The 23,030-nt window shown below is 40.0% G+C and overlaps 3 protein-coding genes across 4 annotated transcripts; 1 reads left to right on the top strand and 2 right to left on the bottom strand.

Annotated features, from left to right (window-relative positions):
• Window positions 1–1,226: 1,226 nt before the first annotated feature.
• Window positions 1,227–14,373, top strand: orc3 (origin recognition complex subunit 3). Of its 2 annotated transcripts, XM_011490313.3 has the most exons (21): window positions 1,227–1,373; window positions 1,480–1,537; window positions 1,618–1,715; window positions 3,574–3,712; window positions 3,804–3,908; window positions 4,006–4,163; window positions 4,248–4,390; window positions 4,455–4,614; window positions 5,369–5,482; window positions 5,557–5,690; window positions 6,524–6,587; window positions 7,160–7,276; window positions 7,359–7,438; window positions 7,596–7,729; window positions 7,978–8,069; window positions 8,144–8,241; window positions 8,435–8,576; window positions 8,690–8,806; window positions 8,968–9,044; window positions 10,070–10,213; window positions 14,186–14,373. In XM_011490313.3, exons 1-20 carry the CDS (start codon window positions 1,350–1,352, stop codon window positions 10,173–10,175), a joined length of 2,160 nt encoding a protein of 719 aa, XP_011488615.1. In that variant the 5' UTR covers window positions 1,227–1,349; the 3' UTR covers window positions 10,176–10,213; window positions 14,186–14,373. The 2 variants fall into 2 exon arrangements, with proteins under 2 accessions (XP_011488615.1, XP_004082301.1); XM_004082253.4 differs by lacking the exon at window positions 14,186–14,373 and having other exon boundaries at window positions 10,070–10,264.
• LOC101168162 (akirin-2) lies at window positions 11,311–15,336 on the bottom strand. Its single transcript, XM_004082252.3, has 6 exons — window positions 14,996–15,336; window positions 14,433–14,606; window positions 14,210–14,338; window positions 13,976–14,125; window positions 12,023–12,094; window positions 11,311–11,932 (listed from the first exon to the last, which is right to left on the bottom strand). Exons 2-6 carry the CDS (start codon window positions 14,602–14,604, stop codon window positions 11,922–11,924), a joined length of 534 nt encoding a protein of 177 aa, XP_004082300.1. The 5' UTR covers window positions 14,605–14,606; window positions 14,996–15,336; the 3' UTR covers window positions 11,311–11,921.
• Window positions 15,337–16,622: 1,286 nt separating this feature from the next.
• On the bottom strand, window positions 16,623–20,201 carry LOC101174061 (cannabinoid receptor type 1B-like). Its single transcript, XM_004082523.4, has 2 exons — window positions 19,952–20,201; window positions 16,623–19,498 (listed from the first exon to the last, which is right to left on the bottom strand). The coding sequence occupies exon 2, from the start codon at window positions 19,478–19,480 to the stop codon at window positions 18,029–18,031; it is 1,452 nt and encodes a 483-aa protein (XP_004082571.1). The 5' UTR covers window positions 19,481–19,498; window positions 19,952–20,201; the 3' UTR covers window positions 16,623–18,028.
• Between the last annotated feature and the right edge of the window lie 2,829 nt (window positions 20,202–23,030).

The raw sequence follows: 23,030 nt of genomic DNA, 5'->3' as shown, positions 1-23,030 counted from the left end.
GGTGCTTTATATGTTTATGAAATGTTAAGGTGTCAATAGGTACGGTTTTCATCAATATCAAAAGGCACTCAGAAAATGCAGGAAACTGATAGGAAGAGGTCAAACAGACCCAAACTCACAACAATTTAATTGTGGCCATTAAAGGGGGTTTCCACTTACACAGTGAAAAATAGACTTGGAGGTATGAGATTGACAAAACAAGTTGCAGCAAGAAAGGCATTACGGAAACATCACAACAAAGCAAAAAGTCCTCACTGATTCAGGAAACACTGGACTACTGAAGACTGGAAGAAGCCTTCATAAATCGATAATCAAAAGTAAAAAATCTTTATTTCAAATTGTTTTTATGTGTTGTCAAAATGTGAAAGAACAGCTCCACTGTGTGGGACATCAATTGTGAAACACGGAGGAGGAAGTGTGATGGTATGGAGCTGTTTTGGGGTCAGTGATATAAATAGGGCAAGAGGCACCTTAAACCAACTCAGCCACCACAAGACTGCAGCGCTTGGGTGCTGAGTTGGTTAAGAGTTTGTACTACAACAAATGAATGACCTAAAACACAAATCCAAGCTTTGCCAGAACTACCTGAAGACAAAACAAGACGGTAAACTTGAAAACACGCAGGGGTCAGTCAGCACAGTCTCCAGATTGCTAGGAAGCTGGTTTGGGAGCAAAGAAGCTTACGAGCCCCAAAGAACTTGTGAAAATATCTATGAAAGAGCGTTCCTGAGGTAAGAAAAATGGTGATTTTGATTAAACTAAAGTAAATTTTGGTCTATAAATTAGTTTTGGGATTCCTTTTTTGTAGATCCAGCTGCTATCAAGACATTACACAGAATACATTTAAATAAAAAATATAAATAAGGTGCTCTAAATTTTTAGACCAATAGTGCTGTTTATAGATCTCTACAACAATTTTAAAAATAAAGTTTTTTCAAATACATTTTAAAATTATTTTATGATAAAGTATTTATTTTACTTTGCACAAATATGTTCTAAATATATTTTCAGTTCATCTCATTATAGGTGGATTACAATATTTTTGTTTTCAAATAATTTAATCCATTATTACTTTAAAAAGAAACTTATTTGACACTTAATAAGATTTTCTTTTTCTTAAGTTAAGATAAAAAAAGAAGTTTATTTTACTAAATAAGGCACTTAGAAGTGAACGTATTCTGGTTGGGCGGGGCGTTCAATTTTACTGCCGTTTCATTGGCTAAACTGTGACGTCACTTTGGCGGGAAAACGACGATTTTAGGAAGACATGCAGCCGGCATTTCACTAAACACTAGTTTACTGAATGCCTGGATCTTTGGAGGATCGGCGGCCTCCTCGATATCTCAGAGATGTCTACGTCATCTGTGTCAAAGGTGATATTTTCTGCTGCGCGCAGATCTACTTGAAGTCGTAACGAAAATAAAACAAGATGGCTGCGATATTTTTTTCTTTACCTGCTTCTGATTGTGCTGTCCGCAGGGATGCTTTGTTTTTAAGCCCAGTCCGAAGAAGAGGAAGAAGCAGGATGTCAGTCAGGGTGAGGAGTCTCAGTCAGTGTTTTATAATGGTTCCTAAGACTCTATGCTAACTTGTCTTTTCTTTTTTTTGTCCACACAGAAAGTTATTTTATTCATGACTGCGCGGGTCCGGAAAGCGGCCAGAGGCGATTCAAGCTCTGCCAGGATCTGTGGAAGCAGATCGAAACTGAAACTGAGGTAAGAAACGCTGAAGAGAGAATATAATTACTTTAAGTTTTAGTCGAAACCAAATTAGGTATCGACTTAGGTGCCTGATCAAAATTCAGTAAAATAAACAGGATTCTAACTTCTGAAATATAGTCAAATTCAATAGGCACTTTCTTTGTGATTTTATATTAATACGTATGAATTTGACAAATGATCTGCAATTGGACTGGTAAAGTAAAAATGACTCTTATTAAGTTTTGAACTAGAATATAATAAATATTTTTTTAAAAAGTCATGTAAATCATACTAGGGGTGGGATTATATAACTTTGCTTAATCACTCTAATTTTAAAGCAAAGATTTAAACCTTTTTTTCAGACAAACTTCACACTTAATGAATTTCATGTGTCATGTATTTTATCTATAAATACCAATGTGTATATTTTTGATTTGAGTAACTATAATAACATAATTTAGAACTACTTGTATTTTTTACTTTTCCAATCAAGTCACGATTAACTATCCAAAGTTTGATATACCCACGTATAGATATGCATCTCTTTGATTTTAATAATAAATAATCAAACAAAATCCGAGGTCTAAATAATAAATAATAAACAAATAGTTAAAATAACACAGAGAGGTGTAAAAACAAGAAATGTTATAGAAAATGACCATAAATATTTTTCAGTGAGGCAAAATAGTCCATAGGACACAATATATATGGCACTTGTATACATTTACAACAGTGTAGTGATGGTAGATGAGGCGTCATGTTGTATTTTGGCACATTCCTAAACCGTATTGATAATCTGTCAATACTGTGTCATTCGATGCAGACTCATGCTGGACTGAAAACATCACTGCAGGCTACCAAGTTAAAAAAACTAAACAGATATATACATAAACTAGTGTAAAAACAATATTTGTCTTTGTAGTTCCTCATTCCCATGTCTCGCTCTATAATGTCCCAGCATGAAGGAGGTAGTTTGGCAGTTCTGCTTTAACCTCCAAAACATAAAATGATTAAATAATAATTAAAAAAAGAGTCTGTTTGAAATGGATTGGTATTCTGCTAGATTCAGCATAAACTGAGAGGAACAGGGGGACCAAAAGCTAAAAACACTAGTAAAACTATGAAGAAATTCCACCAACCAAATAAAAACACAGCATTCAACACCGTTAGGGAAGATTTGGTAAAATGAAACATAATAAACCGGGAAACTGGACACGGATCAGGTGCATGAACTTTTTTTTCTTCTTTTTTCTTTTTCCTCTGCAATTTCTAAGTCAAAACCACCCAATTGGGTGGGAAACCGCAGAATCTGGCAACACTGCTGGTAGACGCGCTTCCTTGTTTGACTCCTGTGTGACACACACACACACACACACATACACACACACACACAGTGGCTGTGTTGGTCACGTGACTTCTCCTGAAGTGATGCGCGCACCAACAGAGGGTTTCTCTTTATGAGCTCGACACGTGAGCCGGCGCGTCGGTGTTGCCGGAACCATCACTACGCTTAAAAATAAATTCAAGTGAACCTTCTGGTCTTATTCTTCCTGAGTCACTTTTCTACTCCCAGCTTCACCTGACCTAAATCCTAAAGTCAGTGGGGAGGGGCTCCAAGCCTCAGGGCAATTGGAATAATGCAACAAAATCAATGAACAACCAAATGAAAAGAAAAACACCAACAAATAAATGATTTGATAACAACAAACTAGTAAATATGAATATCTACCTGTGTAAACAGGGATCCTAAGGTGGAGCAGTGGGCTTCTCCGTCTCTTCTCCCTGGAAGGCTTGGTGGAGTGTGCATTACTCCACCTTCACATATAACCTTCAGATACGTTTTTTGATGCTTTTTTTTAAATGTCATTTTAAGGTTTTGCAGGATGAACTCCATAGGAAAATCTTGGACAGCTTACTGGAGTTCAGCAGGAAGTGTTCCTCCGCTCGTTGTCACGGCGACTGGGCATCGCAGATGAGGGCCAGTGAAATTCCCACAGCTGCCCTCATGCTGGGTATGCGGCGTACATTCTTCAGGAACCAGCTAACCCGATAAAACCCCACTATTTTTGGCGCGGTTTGACGTTTCTTTGACCTGCTCTCCAGGTGTCAACGTTCCCGATCACGACCTGACCTTCAGCAGCCTCTCGGACCTACTCAGACAGTCTGTCACTCCTTATGTGGTCTCTCTGCAGGCCAAGGAATGTGGAGGTAAGAGCTGAATACTTTCATATACTTTCTCAGTGTATACAGTGACTCACCAAACTTTCAGTTACTGGTATATGGTTTTCCTGCTTGATTTTTGTAGCACTGAAGCATTTGTTGAAGAGGGTCCTGGAGGGATTAATGGAGACGGTTGTGGCTGTGGATGATGAGGATGAAGCCGATCAGGCCGCCTGTCATGTCCAGAAAAGTGTGCACTGTTCCCTCACAACCCTGTGTGACTGGTATATTATTAAAACTAAAGTGAGGAAATTGCAACAAATGTGCACACACATTGTACATGCATAGAAAGGGAATATTGAAGATTTTTCTTTTTTCTTTTTGAAGAAATCCAGTAATGACACTCCAGGGAAAAAGCGTCCTTCCACTGTCACGGATGAGCCGGAGCAGCTCCCTCCTGTTGTCGTCGTATTCAAAGATCTGGAAGCTTTTAACCCCAAAGTTCTTCAGGACTTCATTCTGATCTGCAGGTGAGCTGCAGAGGAAAACCTGTGAGAACACCTGCCCTTTCCTGACGTCCTTTTACACCCACAGCCGGTACGTCCACCGCCTTCCCCTCATGTTCATCTTTGGGATCGCCACGTCGCCCAGCACCATCCAGCACATGCTGCCTCACTCTGTGTCCTCGCTGCTGTGCATCCAACTCTTCCAATCCCTCTCCTGCACCGAGCATCTCGCCACAGTCATCGACAAGGTCGAAATCTCAAGCTTGAAACCCCACTCCGATAAATGATGTTTTTTGTGTTTTTTAACGAGTTCTCGTGACATTTTTCTGATGATGCATGACAGATCTAGAACAAAATAAGCCTTAATTTGCATTTCTAAGTATTTTTTTATTTAAATAATTTTAAATCACGAGCAGACGAAAAAAATAACGTATTTTTTACAAGCACTAAGCTTTCTGCATTGGGAAGGGGTGGGGTTGCACTGTGCCAATGATGCCACACACAACTGAGGGATTGTGATTTCAGCTAAAAATGGCATAACTAAAATGAAAAGACCAATGGGTAGGCTTTAAAAAGAACTTACAAGATGACTGGAGTGGGGGACTTCAAAGACCTTACCTGCAATTTATGATGTGTTTAGAACATTCAGAGAAATTCTGATAAACTAAGAAAAGAAAATATTTGTTTAAATCTTCATCACAAAAGGTATAAAACTACTTTTTAAGCATTTCTTTTTATTTTGCAGAAAATACCTCCTTGTTTAAGTTTGCTGACTTTCTGTCAGGGTGGACAGAAAATCATTTTCTGGGTTTCCAAATCTAGGACTCAAAATGACAAATTAAAATGTCTTATTTGGTTTTTCTCAGCCACACTAATGACAATTAGGCCTACTATTGACTTGTGAGTTTTGTGATTGAGTAAATAATTTACAAAGTGAAAGGATAACTGTCTTTGCAAAATCAATTGAATATATTTTAAAATACATATTTTTTCCATCTGCAGTTCATCCTGACGCATCAATTCCCCTTCAAGCTGACAGAAAAAGTGTTGAGCGTGCTCGTCAGCATCTTCTTCTTCCACGATTTTTCTGTCAGAAATTTCATGAAGGGCCTACAGGTGAGTCCAGGTGAGAACGGGGGACCTGAAGGCTCCTCTCCTGTTGTGTTACTTCCTGCTTCTCTCACCTGCAGCTGGCTCTCCTGGAGCACTTTTACACGCAGCCTCTCAGCGTGCTGTGCTGCAGGAAGAAAGCGGCTCTGCATCACGCCACGCAGCTGGATCACGGTGACCTGGAGAGGATCAGACTGCTGCCGTCATTCAAGAGGTGCAGAGAAGATCCTCTGTGGTTCAACCATCGGCTGTAGAAGGGAACTGGAGGGAGTCAGCGTGAGGCCATTCAAAGAAAACGGCTTAATTTCGGTTTTAAACAAATGAAGTCTATTCAGACACCATTTTTTTTGCGGTGTTGGAGCCAGACGCCACCTGCCAATCAGGAGTGAGTTTGCTGGAAGGAAACACCCCCACTGCTGAAAGCAGACTGCTGCAATGTTTGACGTGAGACCACACCCCTTTTATTGAGGAATCTGATTGATCAGTTTATAACTTGAATAATCTTTACTACAGAAAAAATAAGAAAAAAGAATATTAGGATAAACAAGAACGTGTTTAAAAAAAGTCAGAGCAAGAATGTTTATTCTGACAAACAGAGTAATGGCTGTTTATTTCTCAATAGAACTCTGCAGGATTATGGCTTCTTCCTGGAACCAGCGGGTACTTCCTGTTTGGAACACATTGGGGAAGGGTCACTCAGTCCAGTTCTCGTATACAGTCATGGATTAAAAAAAACTGTGTAGTTTGGATATAATGTCAAACTTTTTCTTTTTTTTTTCCATTAATTTGTTGGTAAATGGGTGAGACAAACCAGCCCCACAGGTGTTGGGCTGCTGATTTGCTGATTGCTTGTCAGTCATAGGGCCACGCCTCCACCTAAGCAGTTTGGGAAAACAAGTGTTTTGAAGCAGCCTGAGAGTATCTCACTTTTATTTTTAATTTTTTGTGTGAATATTAATCCATTTGCTTACTGAAAAATTCCACCTAGTGGTGACCCAATGCCCTGACCTGAGTTCATGTTTCTAACACAGCATGTTCTCTTTCTAGGTATGTAGAGGGACAAGAAGCTGAGGAGCAAGTCAACCTGATGACAGATGACTCGCATTTAAAGGTGGAGTTTTTACTAATGCTATAGACACACCGGGCAACACGTGCATTCAATAGCATACGGTGAATCTAGCTGTGAATCTTGCTCCAGGCGTCTTCTTTTACAGCTCCATTCCAATATCTGAAAGACTTGATGTCCTATAATTTTCTGCTTGGCACAAACCCCAATTATTCATTTCTCCTTTGTGATCAATTTTCAAACAGTTGGCACTTCCACCAATTACAAATGATTCCATCCATACGTAGTTACCAAATCTAAGCCCCTGATTAGTCAAAATGTGTTTTATTTTTTCTAAACTTGTCCTGTCCAACAGCTGAGTGAGCAGATCAGAGCTGAGTGCCTCTTGTGTTGGACAGATTTTATTGTTACAATTGGGGTTTATGGATGAAAGTGGTTGGTTTTTAACTTTCAACGCAGGTTCAATGGTTTTGTACAAAAAAGCCTTAGAAAAAGCACGTTTACCCAAACTTTTAATTAATGTGGTCGCTTGAACGCAAGTATCGGAGGGCGGTGCGAACATAGCTTTAAATTTGATCAAGCAACACATTTTATTGATGCTTTTGTTTTCCCTTTAGGAAGTGTGTCAAAAACTGATCAAGACTCTTCACAAATATCACAAGAACTACTATCCCACCTTGAGGTGTCTCCACGCTCTGACGTCGACTCTGCCTCGGCATCTTCTGGGGAAACAGGCGAGGATCTGCTCCTCCTCCTCTGCGTTTGCCCTCCTCCGTGAGCACGCTCACGTCTGGAGTTTTTTTTTTTCTGCCGCAGATCAGGGAGCTCCACGAGGCGTGTCTGAGGAAGAACGTGTGGGAGCAAGAGAACTACCAATCTGCCATGAAGCTTTTAAAGTAAGCTCAGCTGCAGATGAGCCCTAAAAAGCATTTGGTGCTGTAGAAAGCCACGTCACCAGAAGAGGGCAGCAAACTCACATTTGCAGGTTAAAGAGCAGCTAAACATGATGTTTCTGTACCGTTTTGACAGCAGAAACCTCTTTTCTCCCATCAGGATGCAGGCTAAAGACGAGCTGGTTGTGTCGCTGCGGAGGTGTGCAGAGATCCTGCGCTCCGTCAAATCCAAGACGATGAAGAATGCGTGTGAACAGCTGGAGGAGCTGCTCTGCAGGTTCCAGCAGCTGGATGGTATGTAGATCCAAACATCCTCCTGACTTCCCAGAAATTACATTTCTAAACCTGAATAACTTCCATGCTACTTAATTACCTTCTTTTTGGTACCTACAGAGGACTTTGGGGCTTCTCAGTGATACCAAATGTGAAGGGGTGGGATTCTGGGAATTGTAGTCTTTAATGGATTTTGTTTCCTCTGGAAGTCGGGAGGACATGCATATATTCCAGTCCACTTAACTTTATTTTTTGGTTTGTTTCCACAGCTGCCGTGGATGTGGCCCCCAGTGAGGACGAGTGTGTCCTCTCTCCACCGAAAAATTTGCCAAAGAAAACAGATCTGTTCCAGCTACAGAAGGTTACTAGAATTATTAAGAAGTAAACCGGTAAATGAAATACAAAAGCAGAACTAACAAAGGGGTTTTCCTGCAGACTCTGCTGGAGATGAACGAGTCTCGTAGGTCCAAGAAACTCAGTCCGTTTGAGATCCTGAGGAATGAAACCGTGGAGTTTGTTGACGGATTGGTGAGGTAAGCAAAATCGCTCTTGCTCCTCTGGAAGACCCACTCCGACGGAAACGGGGTTTATAACATGTAAGATTTTTGGCTAAATAACGCCATAATCCTAATTGAAAGACCATTTTAGAACAGATCCAATGATGGTCGGAGTGGGATTTCAGTGAAATACAACAAAAACAGTTTATTATTCACGTTTCCCTTTCAGGAGCCACCTATGGCCTCCAGAGTCTCAGCCCCTGCATGAAGTTTGCTACTACAGTTCGGTCGCCACCGTGAAACACCACCTCAACGCCTCGCCTCGCACCTCCATCCAGGTCGCCCTCAGCAATCCAGACCACTATCTGGAGGTAAAGCCGCTCCGTGATGTGGAGTGTCTGCAAACAGCAGGAGGGAGTGGACGGTTTTCCTCCAAAAATGACTCTAAAGTCGTGTGATGTGTTGTTTTTTTTCGTTCTCTCAGAATGACTCGTTGAAGACGGAAGACGGGAGTCTCTCCAGCGCTGCCCCTGATATCTGCATCGCCTACAAGCTCCACCTCGAGTGTGGCCGACTGATTAACCTGTATGACTGGCTAGAAGTACGTTTGTGTGATACAAACGCGAATGACATCAGCGCATATCCATTTAGTTTGGCTTTAGGGAGAAAAACTAAAATTAAACCTTTTTTTTTCTCAGAAATTAAAAGAATCTATAGATTTTGGCCTTTGACCCTCAGACGGCTTTGTTTGCTTGTTTCCAGGCCTACGCCACGGTGGTTTCCGCTGCAAAGGTCGACCCAGACCAGGACGCTTTCGGTAAAGTGGATGAGGTCAAACAGTATCCTTGATCGAAATGTGAACTTTTTTTTCTTCAACTTTGCAAACATTTTAGACATCCATAAAACTCAAATGTTAATCAGAATAAACAAAACCATAAATCCATCACTGGTCTGACAACATTTTGGGGGAGGAGCTTGTGACGCATCAATTACAGTAATCAAAGATGGGATTAACAGTCCAAAAACATGTTTCTTATCCTTTAAATGTATTTCTCATATCTTTGTAGCATATTTCAGGCTCTTTAGTTACCGTTTGCTGACACTAAGACACTGTTTTGCCTTTAAAAATCGACTGATTTCTAGAATTGTTGTAGCTTAACATTTCATTGTCTTATGTTATATTATATATTTTTTTGTACAATCATTTTTATCCCGTTAGCCTTTAAAGTAAATCAGTTCAACAACTTGAATGTTCTAATTGATTTCCATTTCAGTTTCAGTGATCTTTCTGTAAAAATAGGTGCATTTATTTAATGTTTATCAAAAGTGATGAAAAAAGACATAGCTGATTTCTTGAAGGATGTTTGTAACCCTTGTGCTATCCTAGGCATTTTAACGCTGGGAGTTGGGTCATCTAGACCCACTAGACAGTGCGCTGAACCTTTTTTCTTCAATGATTTGTGATCTTCACTGGTGTCCATGGATTACATGAAATCTTTCCACCTTTATCCACCTTTGTCATGGTAGGAAGAACACGTCAATGTAATGGTGGGGTCATATAAGATAATACAAGGGTTAAAAAGCTAAAGCCAGTATCAGCATGACTATTTTATTTTCAAATCATGTTCAATTTTTTTAACAAGGAAACTTTAAAACATTAAAAAAAGAAAAGTAACCTCAGTTTTTGTGGAGTAAAATAGCATCGACAGTCACTTTGCAGCTGGTTTTATTTTGAAAGGTTGGGCAAATAGCAAAGCAGGCGGAGAAGCTCCCTACATTTGTCACTCCCTTTAGTTGAAAGCGGTAGTGCTGAATCGACTCCTCACAGTCTAGGTTCACTCCTTAACCTACACCCCCCCCGTAGCGCCCGTTTCATCCGCGCCGTGTCTGAACTCGAGTTCCTGGGCTTCGTGAAGTCGACGAAGCAGAAGACGGACCATGTGGCGCGCCTCACGTGGGGAGGCTGCTGATAGCAGAAACTCTCACAGCTGTTGTCACTTCTGTTCATGTCAGTATGGATTTGTTTTTCCACCAATAAAAGCTTTATCAGTCACAGACAGATTACAGTGTCTGATGGGAAACACTGCAATGTTATATCTGTAAAATGTAGGTCACTTTACAATTTGTCTCTCAAAAACATCACTTGAAGACCTGCTCCGATAAAAAACGTGTTCTTTAGGCAGCTTTATGATGAGAAAATTAAAATTGTATTACTGAGTGTTGAATTTTCTAAGCTATAAGTCGCAGATGCCAAAAAAAAAAAAAAGCATAAAAGGAAAAACTCGAGTACAAGTTGCACTTTTGGGAGAAACTTAAAATCTGGGACCAAGAACAGACATTTCATCTTGAAAGGCGTATAACGGAATAGACAGAATAAATTCACTACTGTAACAGATTGATGCTTATTTAGCATCACGTATAAACAATTATTCGGGTCACAACATCATAAAGAACAGGCCAACCAGTCACCTAAACTGAGCGTCACCTATAGCGCACAAGTCTCACGCCAACCAAACTATTCAAAATACTGCGACATATACTCATAAAAAAAAACATAAAAATACCGCATTTCTTTAAGTCTTTCTGAATCAGGAGCAGACGAAAAAAAATGCTGTTTGAAAATGATTGTAATTGTGAAAAATACACTGGGCGGGGCCACAAACTGCTGCTCCGCCCCATTCTGATGCATCCGCTCAGACACGTACGTCTTCCTTTTACTCGTCCGACCTGGTGTCTGGATCTAAACTGTACGACTGGATAGCTCTCCATTTTTGTTGCACCGCTAATGTTGGAGTGAGCTGCAAGCTAGCAGTAGAGCGTGTTGAACAGAGCTCAGCTATGGGTGATGGGAAGGAGGGCGGGGTTGCTCTGCACCCAACAGTCCCACCCACGACTTGGAGGTGAATTTCTAATGAACCATTTTCGTTTTAGATTTTTTTTAAAAATGGATTTTTGGATTTAGGCTAAAGCAACGTAATCATTAAAAGACCAGCAGCAATGCTTTAAAAACAGAAACTTAAAAAAAAATCAAAATGCTGGGATTTAGTGTCACATCAACCACACGTCAAACATCCTCAAAATCATTATTCCATTGTTGCACGTACGTTAAAATTAAACATTGGATTTTTATTGTTTTTTTTTTCTTCCACGTGAAGTACAATTAGTTGAAAGTGATACCAGCAGAACAAATCAAAATAAATAAACACTGGTGGGGAGGGGGAGTAATGTGACTTTATGCTCCGTTTAAAAAAAAATAAAGCAACAAACAGGGGGGAACCATCTGCAAACAACCTCTGTTCTAGCTTCCACTCCCTGCAAGACTCACCAACAATCCTCGTGTGTAAAAACTAGCGGTTTTGAAATCGTATTTACATGTAGCAAAAGAGGCAAGTGGGAAGGCCTGGAATGCTGGAAATCCTTACAAAAAGGGAGATAACTGGAGGTACGGGAACAGTTGGATGAACAGAGGCCAAACAGGGGCCACTAATTGACATTAGGAAGCACCTAGTTGCTTAAGAGTGGTACGAACTGAAAAAACAGCTTCATGTGAACCTTTGCCCGAAGACAGATATATGGCACGGTAAGAAAACTCATTGGAAATGAGCTGAACTGAATCTCTTCGAACAAGCTTTTTTTTTTTTTTGCCCCCTCTCGGAGATTACGCGTGGGAGCTCGCAGCAAGAGAAGGGCCGTCTCGCAAAGGTTCTGGGCCACACTCAGGAAACATCTGGAAAAGGATAAGGAGGAGGAGGAAATCAGATTTTGGAGACGGACGTGTTGGGGTAAAACCTTACAACAGATCGTGAAGAAGACTCACAGCTCGCCGGCTGCTCTCCGAATCGTCGCATCAACTGATCGTGTGTGAACTTCACAAAAGTGTCGTACTGTTCTGAAGCGTAGAAAGAAAAATACTGCGTTACTTTATGACATTTGAAAAATGAAGCATTGATCCATTCAAACTGTTGACTGTATATGAGAACTGGACTGAGTGACTCCTCCCTCATCACATTCCAAACAGGAAGTGGCCGCTGGCTCTAAGAAGCCAAAATGCCATTAGACTTCTATGGAGAAATAAACAGCTTTTGTCCTAATTGTTAGAATGACCATTCTTGCTCTGACTTTTTTTCCCCACAATATTTTTTCTGTAATAGAGGTTATTGAAGTTATAAACTGACCAATCAGACGCCTCGATAAACATCAAACGTTCAAAACATCTGACAGAGGCTGTGTCTGAATTCCCACCATAACCCCTATATAGTGCACTATACAGGGCGTTCGCCATTTTGTAGTTCTGTCCGAATCAACAATTCCCAAATCGAGTGCCCTATAAATTTCCCAGAAGTCTCTGCCAAAAACCAGTGTACATTGACGCTCACTAGATCGGCAAATATGGACCACAATGGATTGCGTTGGAACAATTTATGCCAAAAGAAATGTATTTAAATGTATTTTTTTTAATAAATCATCAAAGTTTATATCTTTAGAAGACAGCAGATTCATAAATAATCATTGCAAAATGCTCCTATTAATTAGATTTTAACTTTGTGAAATCGATGACGTCATATCCACTGTTTAAAAAAAAAAAAAAAGTAGTGAGCATGGTGTCTGAATTGCTTTTAAATTTCAGGGCACAATAAGGTGCCGCACTAAATAGTTTTTAGGGGTTAGAGTGGGAATTCTAACACTAACCCGTTTCTCCTGAGCCCGCTTTGTAGTGGTAGGTAGCGCAGCATTCCAACAAGCACACAACTAATTGGCCAGAGTGGTTACCATAGAAACGCTGACTCAGACCATTCACTCCATACTGAAAATTTCTGGTTCCAACATGGCGACTGAACTGACTTCATTTGGTCGGAGCTGCAAGTAAACCGTTTGCCATGAGTGACATCACACTCACTGGGTCCAGTTCTCATTTATAGTCAATGATTTTAGCCCTGATTGTGATCATACCCTCTTATAGCAACAGTTAGACAGCGTTTGCTCACAGGAGGCCAGCATAAACAATGATCTGACGTGTTTGTTTATCATAAAATCAAAGCTATGCTCTAAACCAGTGGGTCTGCAACCCTCAACAATGAAAGAGCGGGAGATTCTCACCAAACGCAACCCAGAAGAAGCCACAAAGTCTTACATCCCCCTTTAGAAAAATTAAACACTAATTCACATCTCTGTTAATGTTAGTAATAGGATTAAAATAATCCTTCCTTTTAACATAAATAAAACACAATCATAAAGATAATGTTTATATTAGAGGTTCACATGACTTCCTTTCAAAATAAAAGACACCCACATAGGATGAACTCATTGCAGCAAATGCACCAGTACTTTATCGATGTTTGTGCATCTCAACCAGAAATGAGTAAATCTAATGAACTCAAATCAAATCATAACTAAGTGACCTTTACTGTATTTTTGGACACTTGAATTTTGTTCAGTTATAGACAGCTGGTCTTATAATCCAGCATGCCTTAAGTATGACATCTGGTTGTGTTAAGTTTGATTATCTGTGGGACGTGGAGCTCAAAAAAGTAAACTACGAAACCGCACCGCTTGATGGATTTTCGGAGCACTCTGGGTATAGCAGTCAATTATGTTACTTTTTAATAAAAAAGCACAATTTTTTTCCAACCAGAGCCACATGTCGCTCAGGAGGCTCAGGGTTGCAGGCCGCTGCTCTAAGACAACTGTAAATACTATTATTTTTTTGGCTTTTTATTTTTATTTTTTTAAAGCTGGCATTTAAAAACCATTGGAAGAAATTCAACCCAACCTGCCAATTTTGAAGTCATGGTCTCTTCGTATTCCTCACGGACCTTCTCTTCCCTTTCTTTCAGCAGGCGTTCACAGATCATACTGACTTGTCTGAGGGTGAATAAGGGTTGCTCTTTTCTAGTAGGGGAGACGCCACCTGAGGATGTTCCTGTGTAAATCAGATAAACCCACACAGAAATCCATTTAGTTTATGTTTTTCCCCCCACAGGTTCCCCTTTGGTCCTCCACCCACCTGGCATGCTGGATGACTGTGATGGGGATTCAGGAGAATAGCAACACTCTGACTGATGGTAGCTTCCATCTAGATGCTTCCTCTTGTGGATGCGTTTGTATTCTTGTTTGATGCTGTGGAGAATTTGTTCTAGTGGATTTAAAATAAATAAAAGGACAACGATATTTGTTAGACTCTATATTTATGCTGCTATGGTAAATATGCAAAACATTCGTAGAAATACCTGCACTAAGTTTTGAAGAGGACTCTCCAAATGGCGAGGGCTCCATCCGGAGGTACTTCCTAGGGGCAGCAGACGATGGAGTAACCGGGATGCATCTCCGTCTTTTCGGAGAAGTGGGATTTGTCAGCGGATCAAAATCCATGCTCCTCTTCAGGGTGGCTCCACACGCCATGACTAGTTGGTTAAAGGTGGACGATGGATCAAAGGTATATAAAAAAAAAAAAACCACTCACACATACCAGAAAAAGCACAAAAAACAGACGCACACACAAGGCGATAACGTTTGCAAAGATAACGACTACTAGCCTTTGTTACTCTTTCAGCAAATCCTGGCCAAACACAAGTTTAATATTTGCGTGAAAGTTCAGCTTTCCATGCGGGCAAATACACGTTGAGCATTGTGCGCAGCTCAGGCTTTAAATGTCAGGTAGCGAGCTAATGTTAGCTTAAGGCGCTAGCCAAAATAATAAAAAAAGAAAACAAAGCTAACGTTAGCCGCGGCTAGAGTTGCTCCGAAAGTGCATTCTAAATGTTGTAATTGATTTTAAATACATCTTTTTTACCTTTTTGGAGAACAGTGGCTCAATTCAACTGCTTCAACCAACTTGCGTGGCTCTGGAAGTTGCTTTCTAAAAGTTAAAGTGACGATGGACGCAGCCCAGAGCCGACTGTATACCGTTACACAGGCAAGCTAGCTTATGCTACCGAGACCCGTCTTCTCCGGCCTGTGACGTCAAGCATGGCAAACGCAACGCATTGTGGGTCATACTGAAGCATCAGCATCACCGAATAAAAAAAAATGGAATGTAGACCAAACGTATTACTTTGAACTGGTCAGCATATAAATAGTCTCTATTGAGGTATAACAACCTTATGTACTCCTACAAATTCTAGACGTTTAGACTCAATACCTATAATTACCACAAGGGGGCAGTGTTGCACAACAACAAAGGAATAAACCAGTTGTTTTGACCAAGAAATTTCTTTATAGACACTGTTTGCCTTGCTTGTTTTATTTGTTTTGTTTAAATTATTTATGTTGCTTTTTAAAACCTTTTGCTCTAATTCTACTGAAGTTTTTTTTAATGGCTTTGTGCATGAAAGGTGGCTGTTTAACCTCACTCTGGGTAAAATCATGCACACTAATAATGTTTCATGTCATAGTTTTTTACATGAATGTTCAATCTTACATAGCTCTGTTACCAAACCAGCAATAGTACTGTCTCTCTTGCTGCTTTAAACAGGTCAACTCATTAATTCAATGAAACTTCATTCAGGAAAGAAAAAGACAGAAGGAAATGCTTCTGGAAACATGATGGAATGAATGAATGTAACCGAAGCACTTGTTTTTAGAAGGATAAAGACTAATCAGAAAATCTCAGCGACATCATAGACTTAGACACGAGTCTCAGCGCTCACAATAAAGCTAAAATTACATCAGTATTTATCTTCTCTGTCAAATGCTGAGGCTCTGAGAACTTCTATTTAGATAAAAGTTAGAGAAGCTGAATCATTTTACCTTTATCTTTTGCAGACTCGAATTCTGTAGTAGTATTTTAGTTTTTTTCTTTTTTTGTGCTAATTCTGTCCAAACTTACTTAATCAAGTGTTCTCAAAAAATCTGAAAACACGCAATGAACAAAACTAAAATCCATTTTTCTTACTGTCAGGCATGGTGGTGGGAGGTCTATGATCTGTTTGTTTTGGAACAGCAAACTGTATCAAACTAACAGACACAGAGTTGACTGAGATTTAAGGTTAGGGCAGATCTAGGCTGGTGGTCACACTTTTTACTCTGTTCATCATTAAAACACCTTTTAAGAATCATTTATATATTACAGTAAAGCTTGAGATCCCTTTTTGTTTGGTATGTTATTGTATAAAAGAGTAGTTAACGGTTAAAGACACATTATGACTACCTGCCATGATTTAATCAGTTGTTCCTATTGCTTTCAATTGAAGTTCACCACAAAAATAAAATCAAAAATTAAAAGAACATTGTGTGCATTTTTATTTTTTTTGTTTTGTTCAAAGCAGCAAAACATTCTAAAATCAAATACCCTATTTGTTTAGCACATCAAATGTAAACAAGATCAATGTTTAATTGAAATGTGTTGTAATGTACAGTGCAGTGGAAGTGAAAAATCAAAGAATTAGGCTTTACCGCTCCCACTCTATTATTTATTGAGTGTAATTACAAATCAATACAACCAGGTCCATCAATGCAGACCTAAAACTAGATCTCAATGTTCAGACCGGGAAAGGTTTCTATGGCTGCCTTGCTCAAGTATAATTTACTTTTAATGACAAAAGAATCACCTTTTTTCCATCTGAATGCTATTTTTTTTGCATCCAAAGATTTATTCAATGTTTTTTTCTTACGTAAAATAGAACCACTTATGTGTAGATCCCATTTTAAAATGTGTTTCTCGATGTGACAATCAGCCCTGGAGTTACTAAGCTATTTTTTACATTAGCAAAGCTTGAAAGAGCATTAAAAAAAAAGAACTATAATCATAAATTGTTTTGATCCATGTTTGAGTGTGAGCAAAATAATAACCTGTAGGCCTTTGATACAAAAATAACACTTCTTTAGGCGAATAAGTGACTTCCAAAAATGACAAAATACCTCCTCACCTCAGTTCTGTTTGTAGGTCAGAAACAGTTTTCCGTGAAAAATGAGGATCCGGACATCTTCTAGGGCGACTAGAATCTCCACTGCTCCCAATATTGAGCTTATTACTGGCTTTTGTGTTGATTTGTTTAAAATTTTGTTAAAAAAACATATTTGCAGTCAAAATAATGTGTTGTTTTATTCTTTTATGGGATAAACTGAATCCGTTTTATTTTTATACACATATACCACAAGCTAACTAGCTAGTTTTGTTGTTTTATTGTTAAAAAAAATTTCAGACATGTTAATACAATGAATTAAATAGGACAATATAAGTATTCTAGTAGCACAAAATACAATATGAAATACTGTTGTTACAGATTTATCAGGCAGACCTGATTCTTCACAATAAAATGCACATAGGATTGATCAAATTGCTTTAAGTTGTAGTTTAACCATAAATATTTAAGTATATTGAATTAAAAACAGTAACTATATTTTCCTTAAAAAAAAATACATTGAAATCAACTATATCTAGTAGTGGCTTGCTATAAAGCATGAAATGTTTCTTGTGTTACTGAAAAAGTAAATAAATTAACCTAATAACTAAATTTAAGATAAAATAAAAACTAGCATAACTTTAGAAAACACCTTAAAACGTTAAATTGAATACAGAGAAAATGACATTGCAGAAAGCATTTCAATTATTTGAAGTGTTTGTCATAATTCAACCAAGAGTTACACTTTACTTTGTTTAAAGTAAGTTAAGAAAAAAGCAGATTTTCTTTTAACTTTTTAACGTTCAGGTAAAAGAAAAAATAACAGCATGAAACTCCATCTTTCCATAGTATAGTTTTGCAATTCCTGCTAAAAAAGTCTTTTTTTGTTCTGTAGTTTTGGCACATTTCTTGTCACAAAGCCGTGTGCTAACAGGATGGAAGCTACTTGACACCTTCATCCAACTGTCGTGTCAGAGCGTCTTCTAGACTGGCTCTGCGGCAGAAGTCTCAGTCGCTCCAGAAACCGTGGCCCGTTCTACTTTAATGTTTGTCTCTCTGCCGCCTCTTCCAGCTTTCCCCACCCTGACGGCGGAGGCTCTCAAGCTCCTGGTGTTCCAGTCGCTCTCTGCGCTGCTGTCCAGGGACGACGACGTTCCCCGCCACAAATGGCAGATGTTGAGGAGAGCCCTGCGCAGGTCCTTGCTCCTCATGGCGTAGATGATGGGGTTGACCGTGGAGTTGAGCAGGCACAGCATGCTGCAAAAGGCGAACACCGTCTTGATGGAGTCGTTCACCTTCCCGAAAAGGTCGTAAACCATGATGACGAGGAGCGGGCCCCAACAAATGATGAGGGCGACCAGAATCAGGACCAGAGTCTTTGCCAGACGCAGGTCCATCCGGGCCTGGTCCGGCCTCACCATTTGCACTTTGCTCCCCTCCGGGGTCTGGACGATCACGCTCCTCTGGGAGCTGCGGCTTAGCATGCGCACCGCGTGGTGGTGGGATTTCCACAAGATGAACATGTAGGCGTAAATGATAAACAGCACCAGGATGCTGGTCACTCCGATCCAGAACATCAAGTATTTCTGGTCAATCAGAGGGAAAATGTCGGAGCAGACCGTTCCAAGGTTCTTGCAGTTCCAGCCCAGCAGTGGCAGAAGGGAGATGACGATGGAGATGGTCCACATCATGCTGAAGGCAGTGACCGCTTTGGTCTTTGTGACGATGCGTTTGTACGCCATAGGCCTGTGGATGGAGATGTAACGGTCAATTGCAGTGAGAAACAAACTCCCCACAGAGGCGGTGAAGGAGGCGATGACCCCCGCCAGCTTGAAGAGGAAGATGTTTGGGCTGTCCTTTCTGTGGAGGACGTGAAAGTCCAAGAAGCTGTAGACGAAAATGATGCTTCCGATCAGATCAGCCACAGCCAGGCTGCCTATGAAGTGGTAGGACGGGCGAGATCGAAGCGTTTGCGAGTGCAGGATCACACAGAGCACCACCAGGTTTTCCAGCACGGTGAACGTTCCAAGGGTGAGCGCCAAGATGGCGATCGCCAGCTGCTGGCCGGGCGTGAGGATCATGAAACACTCCAGATTGTCTGCAAAGTTCTCCGAACACTGATGAGCTCCCCCAATCTCCACGGACGTGACGTTTCCGACATCGGACACGTTCATGGGAAAGATGGGAGAGACTGCGGCATAAAAGACCTCTTTGCTTTCGGGGAAAATTTCTGGAAAGGAGCTGCTGAGGGAGGGATGTTTCCCAAAGCGGAGGCCGTTCTTGACCAGGCCGGAGTCGGCCGAGGGGTCGTCGTAGCTGGCATCGTTGGAGCCCAGATAGCGTACACCTGTTGCGAGGGTACTCATCGTGGCTTGGGTTACCCTGGGTACAGCCACCTTCACAGTTCTCCTGGCAGAAGAGACGCTCAGTGGCATCACTTAGCCATTAGACATCTACAACAACAGACAATGATACAACATCTTCATTTTTGTTAAAATGTTCATATTAACATCATTTAGTCCTGATTAATGAGGTGAACAACAAGCATTCAGAGAATCTGCTGATTTCCAAAACAGATGCATCCCAGACAATAGTGGGAACAGTTGATGAACCTGTGCAGCCTCTGGGAAAATCACTACATTAAGCATGTTGGACAGGCGTCCTATTAATTAAAGGAGATCATGCAGCCCCCCCCCCCCCAACTCATTACAGAATTAATAAGGCATCAAGGGAGACAGGAACAAAGCTGATCGATGAACTATGAACATTTGGTGTCAACAATTGTGACATTTACCTCTCATGTTTATATCATACTTTTGATTTAAGACATATGCAGACATCAGAAACAGCAATAAAAAAACAGATAATGAATTAAAATAGTTATTATTTGACTGTATGGTGCCTACCTTAATTCGGTTTTTCCTTTATTTCCGGTGTAAATTGTCCCGAGTTGTTTGTAAAAAGTACCAGGAGAATAAAAAAAAACTGGACTGAAAAGAAAAGTATAATAAATGTTTTTCTTTTTTCTTTTGTGGTGGATGTTGTGAAGAATCCCGGGAGAACTCATCAGACACGCAGAGTGGGAGGCAGCAGAGCCAGGCGCGCGGCAGACGGGCGTGTGCGGGTTTGGAGGAGAGCGTCTCTATAAGGATGCGCTTTGTGCGCCCGCTGGTCACGTGGTTGGAGGTGCATCATTCACACCTCTTTATGAACAACACAACCCCCCCCCCCCCCCCCCCCCCCCCCCCGCGTGGACGGAAACGCACAGATTCACAACACGCACAGATTCACACACCAGAACTGTACATATAAGAAAAACATCGCTTAAAAAATGATTGTGCTTTCATCTCTTTAATGGAAAAGATGACATTTCTGATTAAATATAACAAAAACAAACGGATTAATCTAGCAAAGAAGTAAAAATATGTTTACCTTTTAAAAAAGTATTTCAGCAAAATGATTTAAAGAAAATTAATGACATCCTTAGTCAGTGAATAAATGCAACAATTATTATTTTTCTGAAGAAATGTTTAAAATAAAATCATACATTTGATCTAATTGAAAATGAAAAAGAAAGAGTTTTAACGGTGCTTCAAAAATACAACTTCTGTATAAATTTTAATAGAAAATTATTTTAATAATGCACTCTAATTATTCTTATTCAAATAGAGGAGAAAGCCATTCCAGTTCCTTAAATGAATGCTTTGTTTGAATGTAAAGGATACAGATGTGTATTAAAAAATCAATCTTGTGCTGAGAGTAACAGCAGTATCAGCTGAAAACCACACATACAAACTAGATCTGTTGGTAAAAAGGTGTTAAATCGATCAGGAAGTAAATATTCGGTTTCTGTCAAACTCTTACTCTTTATGTATGTGTAACGTAAACAAAGACGTCCAATCACAAGCTCGCTTCCACCAAGTCAGGTCAATTACAACTGGCGAACCACAGAGAGAGATGTGTGTTGTGTTCACTAAAAATATGGTAACCCTTTTTCCACAGCACTACAAACAATACCTAAATAAATTAACATGACTCACTTTTTTAACTACAAAGATTCAAACAGTCTAAGAGTCCCAAAATACCAGTTTATTTTTATGTTTGAAGCTGTTTTGTAAAAATTTGGTGAGTTAAAAAAAAGTGTCAGAAAGGAATACACAAAAAAAGAGTCTCTCTGTTAAAAGGAATTTTAATGTATAAATTTGAGTCCCAAATGAATAACATGTATCTAGATTGTGTCCATTTAGGTAAAAGAATTGGACCGTATTTATATCACCCCTAAGTTTGTTAAATCGTGTATCGAATCATGTGAGAGGAAAAGATACACAACTCTAATGTATTTTGTACGTTAGGGGACACGATAGAAATTGCAGAAAACTATAAAAAAGAACCCCCCCCCCCCCAAAAAAAAAAACCCAACACATTCCACATTTATAGCAATAGCATTTTTTACAGTCTTGATAAGGATATTTTCTACATCACCAATTAACTTTTTTTAAAAGGTCCTGCCTTTTGCTAGGCCAATCTGTCTTGTCTGGACAAATAAATGTTAAATAGATAAAACTAAAATTGTCAAATTTTCAAATTGTCATTTTTTCATCCGCTCATGATTCATGATTTTAATAAAGAAATACCGGTACTCAGAAATACGATTTTAACCTTCATTTTCTTAATACATGCATTCCGTCATGAGAAAAAAATGCCACAAGAACATGTTTAAAAAACACCATAAATGTTGTTTTAGTTTGGAGTGCGTCTTTAAATACTTTTCTCTTTTGCTCAATTGGATCAGAGTCACCAAAATAAAAGCACAGGTCTTTATTTTAAACGAATTTGTGTTTTTATCTTTCCTCATGTAAAGTAGCTTCAAAGTGCAGTAAGTTTTGATGCAGATTCTGTGTGAGCATTTCCTAAACCCCTCCACTTGTGAAATGCATCTCGTACTCTTAGGCTGCTCCTGAAATGGGCATCATCATCACACAGTGTAATTTTGTGGTCTACAATTGAACACTGGCAGTGCTGCCCAGACCGACTCAGAATATCCTTCACTGTCTATTTGTAGCAGTTGGGGGTCCCATGCACACACTATTAAGAGTTATTTTCCTTCCTTGTGCAGCTGGGCAATTATTTCCACAGCGAACCGCACTGCTATCTCCTAGATTACATTTATCTCGCTGATGACATGACATGTGGCAATGCAGCATCATAGGGAAACAATGAAACCTCTCCGCGTGATGCCAGCTTTCAGTTTTTGGCAGAATAAATGGGTCTGGGGAGCCGTCCAGCTCTCACATGAAGCTCTGGGCTTGATGCAGCTTCAAGCAGCTACTTGTTGTAGAACGTAAGACGCACATGCTTGTGTCACGAGAGACACGAGGGTGGCGTCTATAGAATATAATAATTAGGGTGCAGCAGTTACAAACACAAGTGCATACATATACTTGGCGTGAGTTTGTGGTGGAGTGCTGCTTTTGTTTCACTTGCATCATTGTTTGGGAATTGCAAATGACTTATAGCCATTGATTTTTGCAGATTCCCACATGAAAGCACCATTACGCTGCCTGTTCTGCATTGATCTCTCTCCATTTACAAGCAGTGGTGATGTGAGTGGCTCTCTGCATTATGGGATCGTTACTTTGCAAGTCCTCAAAAGTGTACGCGCATCATCTTGCACATTAATGGAAGTTACTAGAAATGTGGTTTTCTTTTTTCGAATCATTTTCTCTTTGGGTCGAATGAAAAATTCAAGCAGCAGTCGGAGAATGAGAAACGACGTGTTCACACGCACAATGTGCAAACTGATGAGATGCTAAAGAAAGCTTTTTATCTGTGATGAGCCTGTTTCTAGGGGATTGGAGGAAGAGGAGGACGTGTAAGGAGGAAGAGAGGCACAAATAGAGAAGGGGAGGAGGCTGGGGGGGGGGCAGTGACAACTATGAACTGCTCCCTAATCCAACACGTCGAGATTCTGTCGCCTACAAACTT

This window comes from Oryzias latipes, chromosome 22 (assembly GCF_002234675.1).
Source record: "Oryzias latipes chromosome 22, ASM223467v1".
NCBI lineage: Eukaryota > Metazoa > Chordata > Actinopteri > Beloniformes > Adrianichthyidae > Oryzias > Oryzias latipes.
The sequence above is the reverse complement of the archived record's forward strand: the minus strand, read 5'-3'. Positions and strand labels throughout refer to the sequence as shown.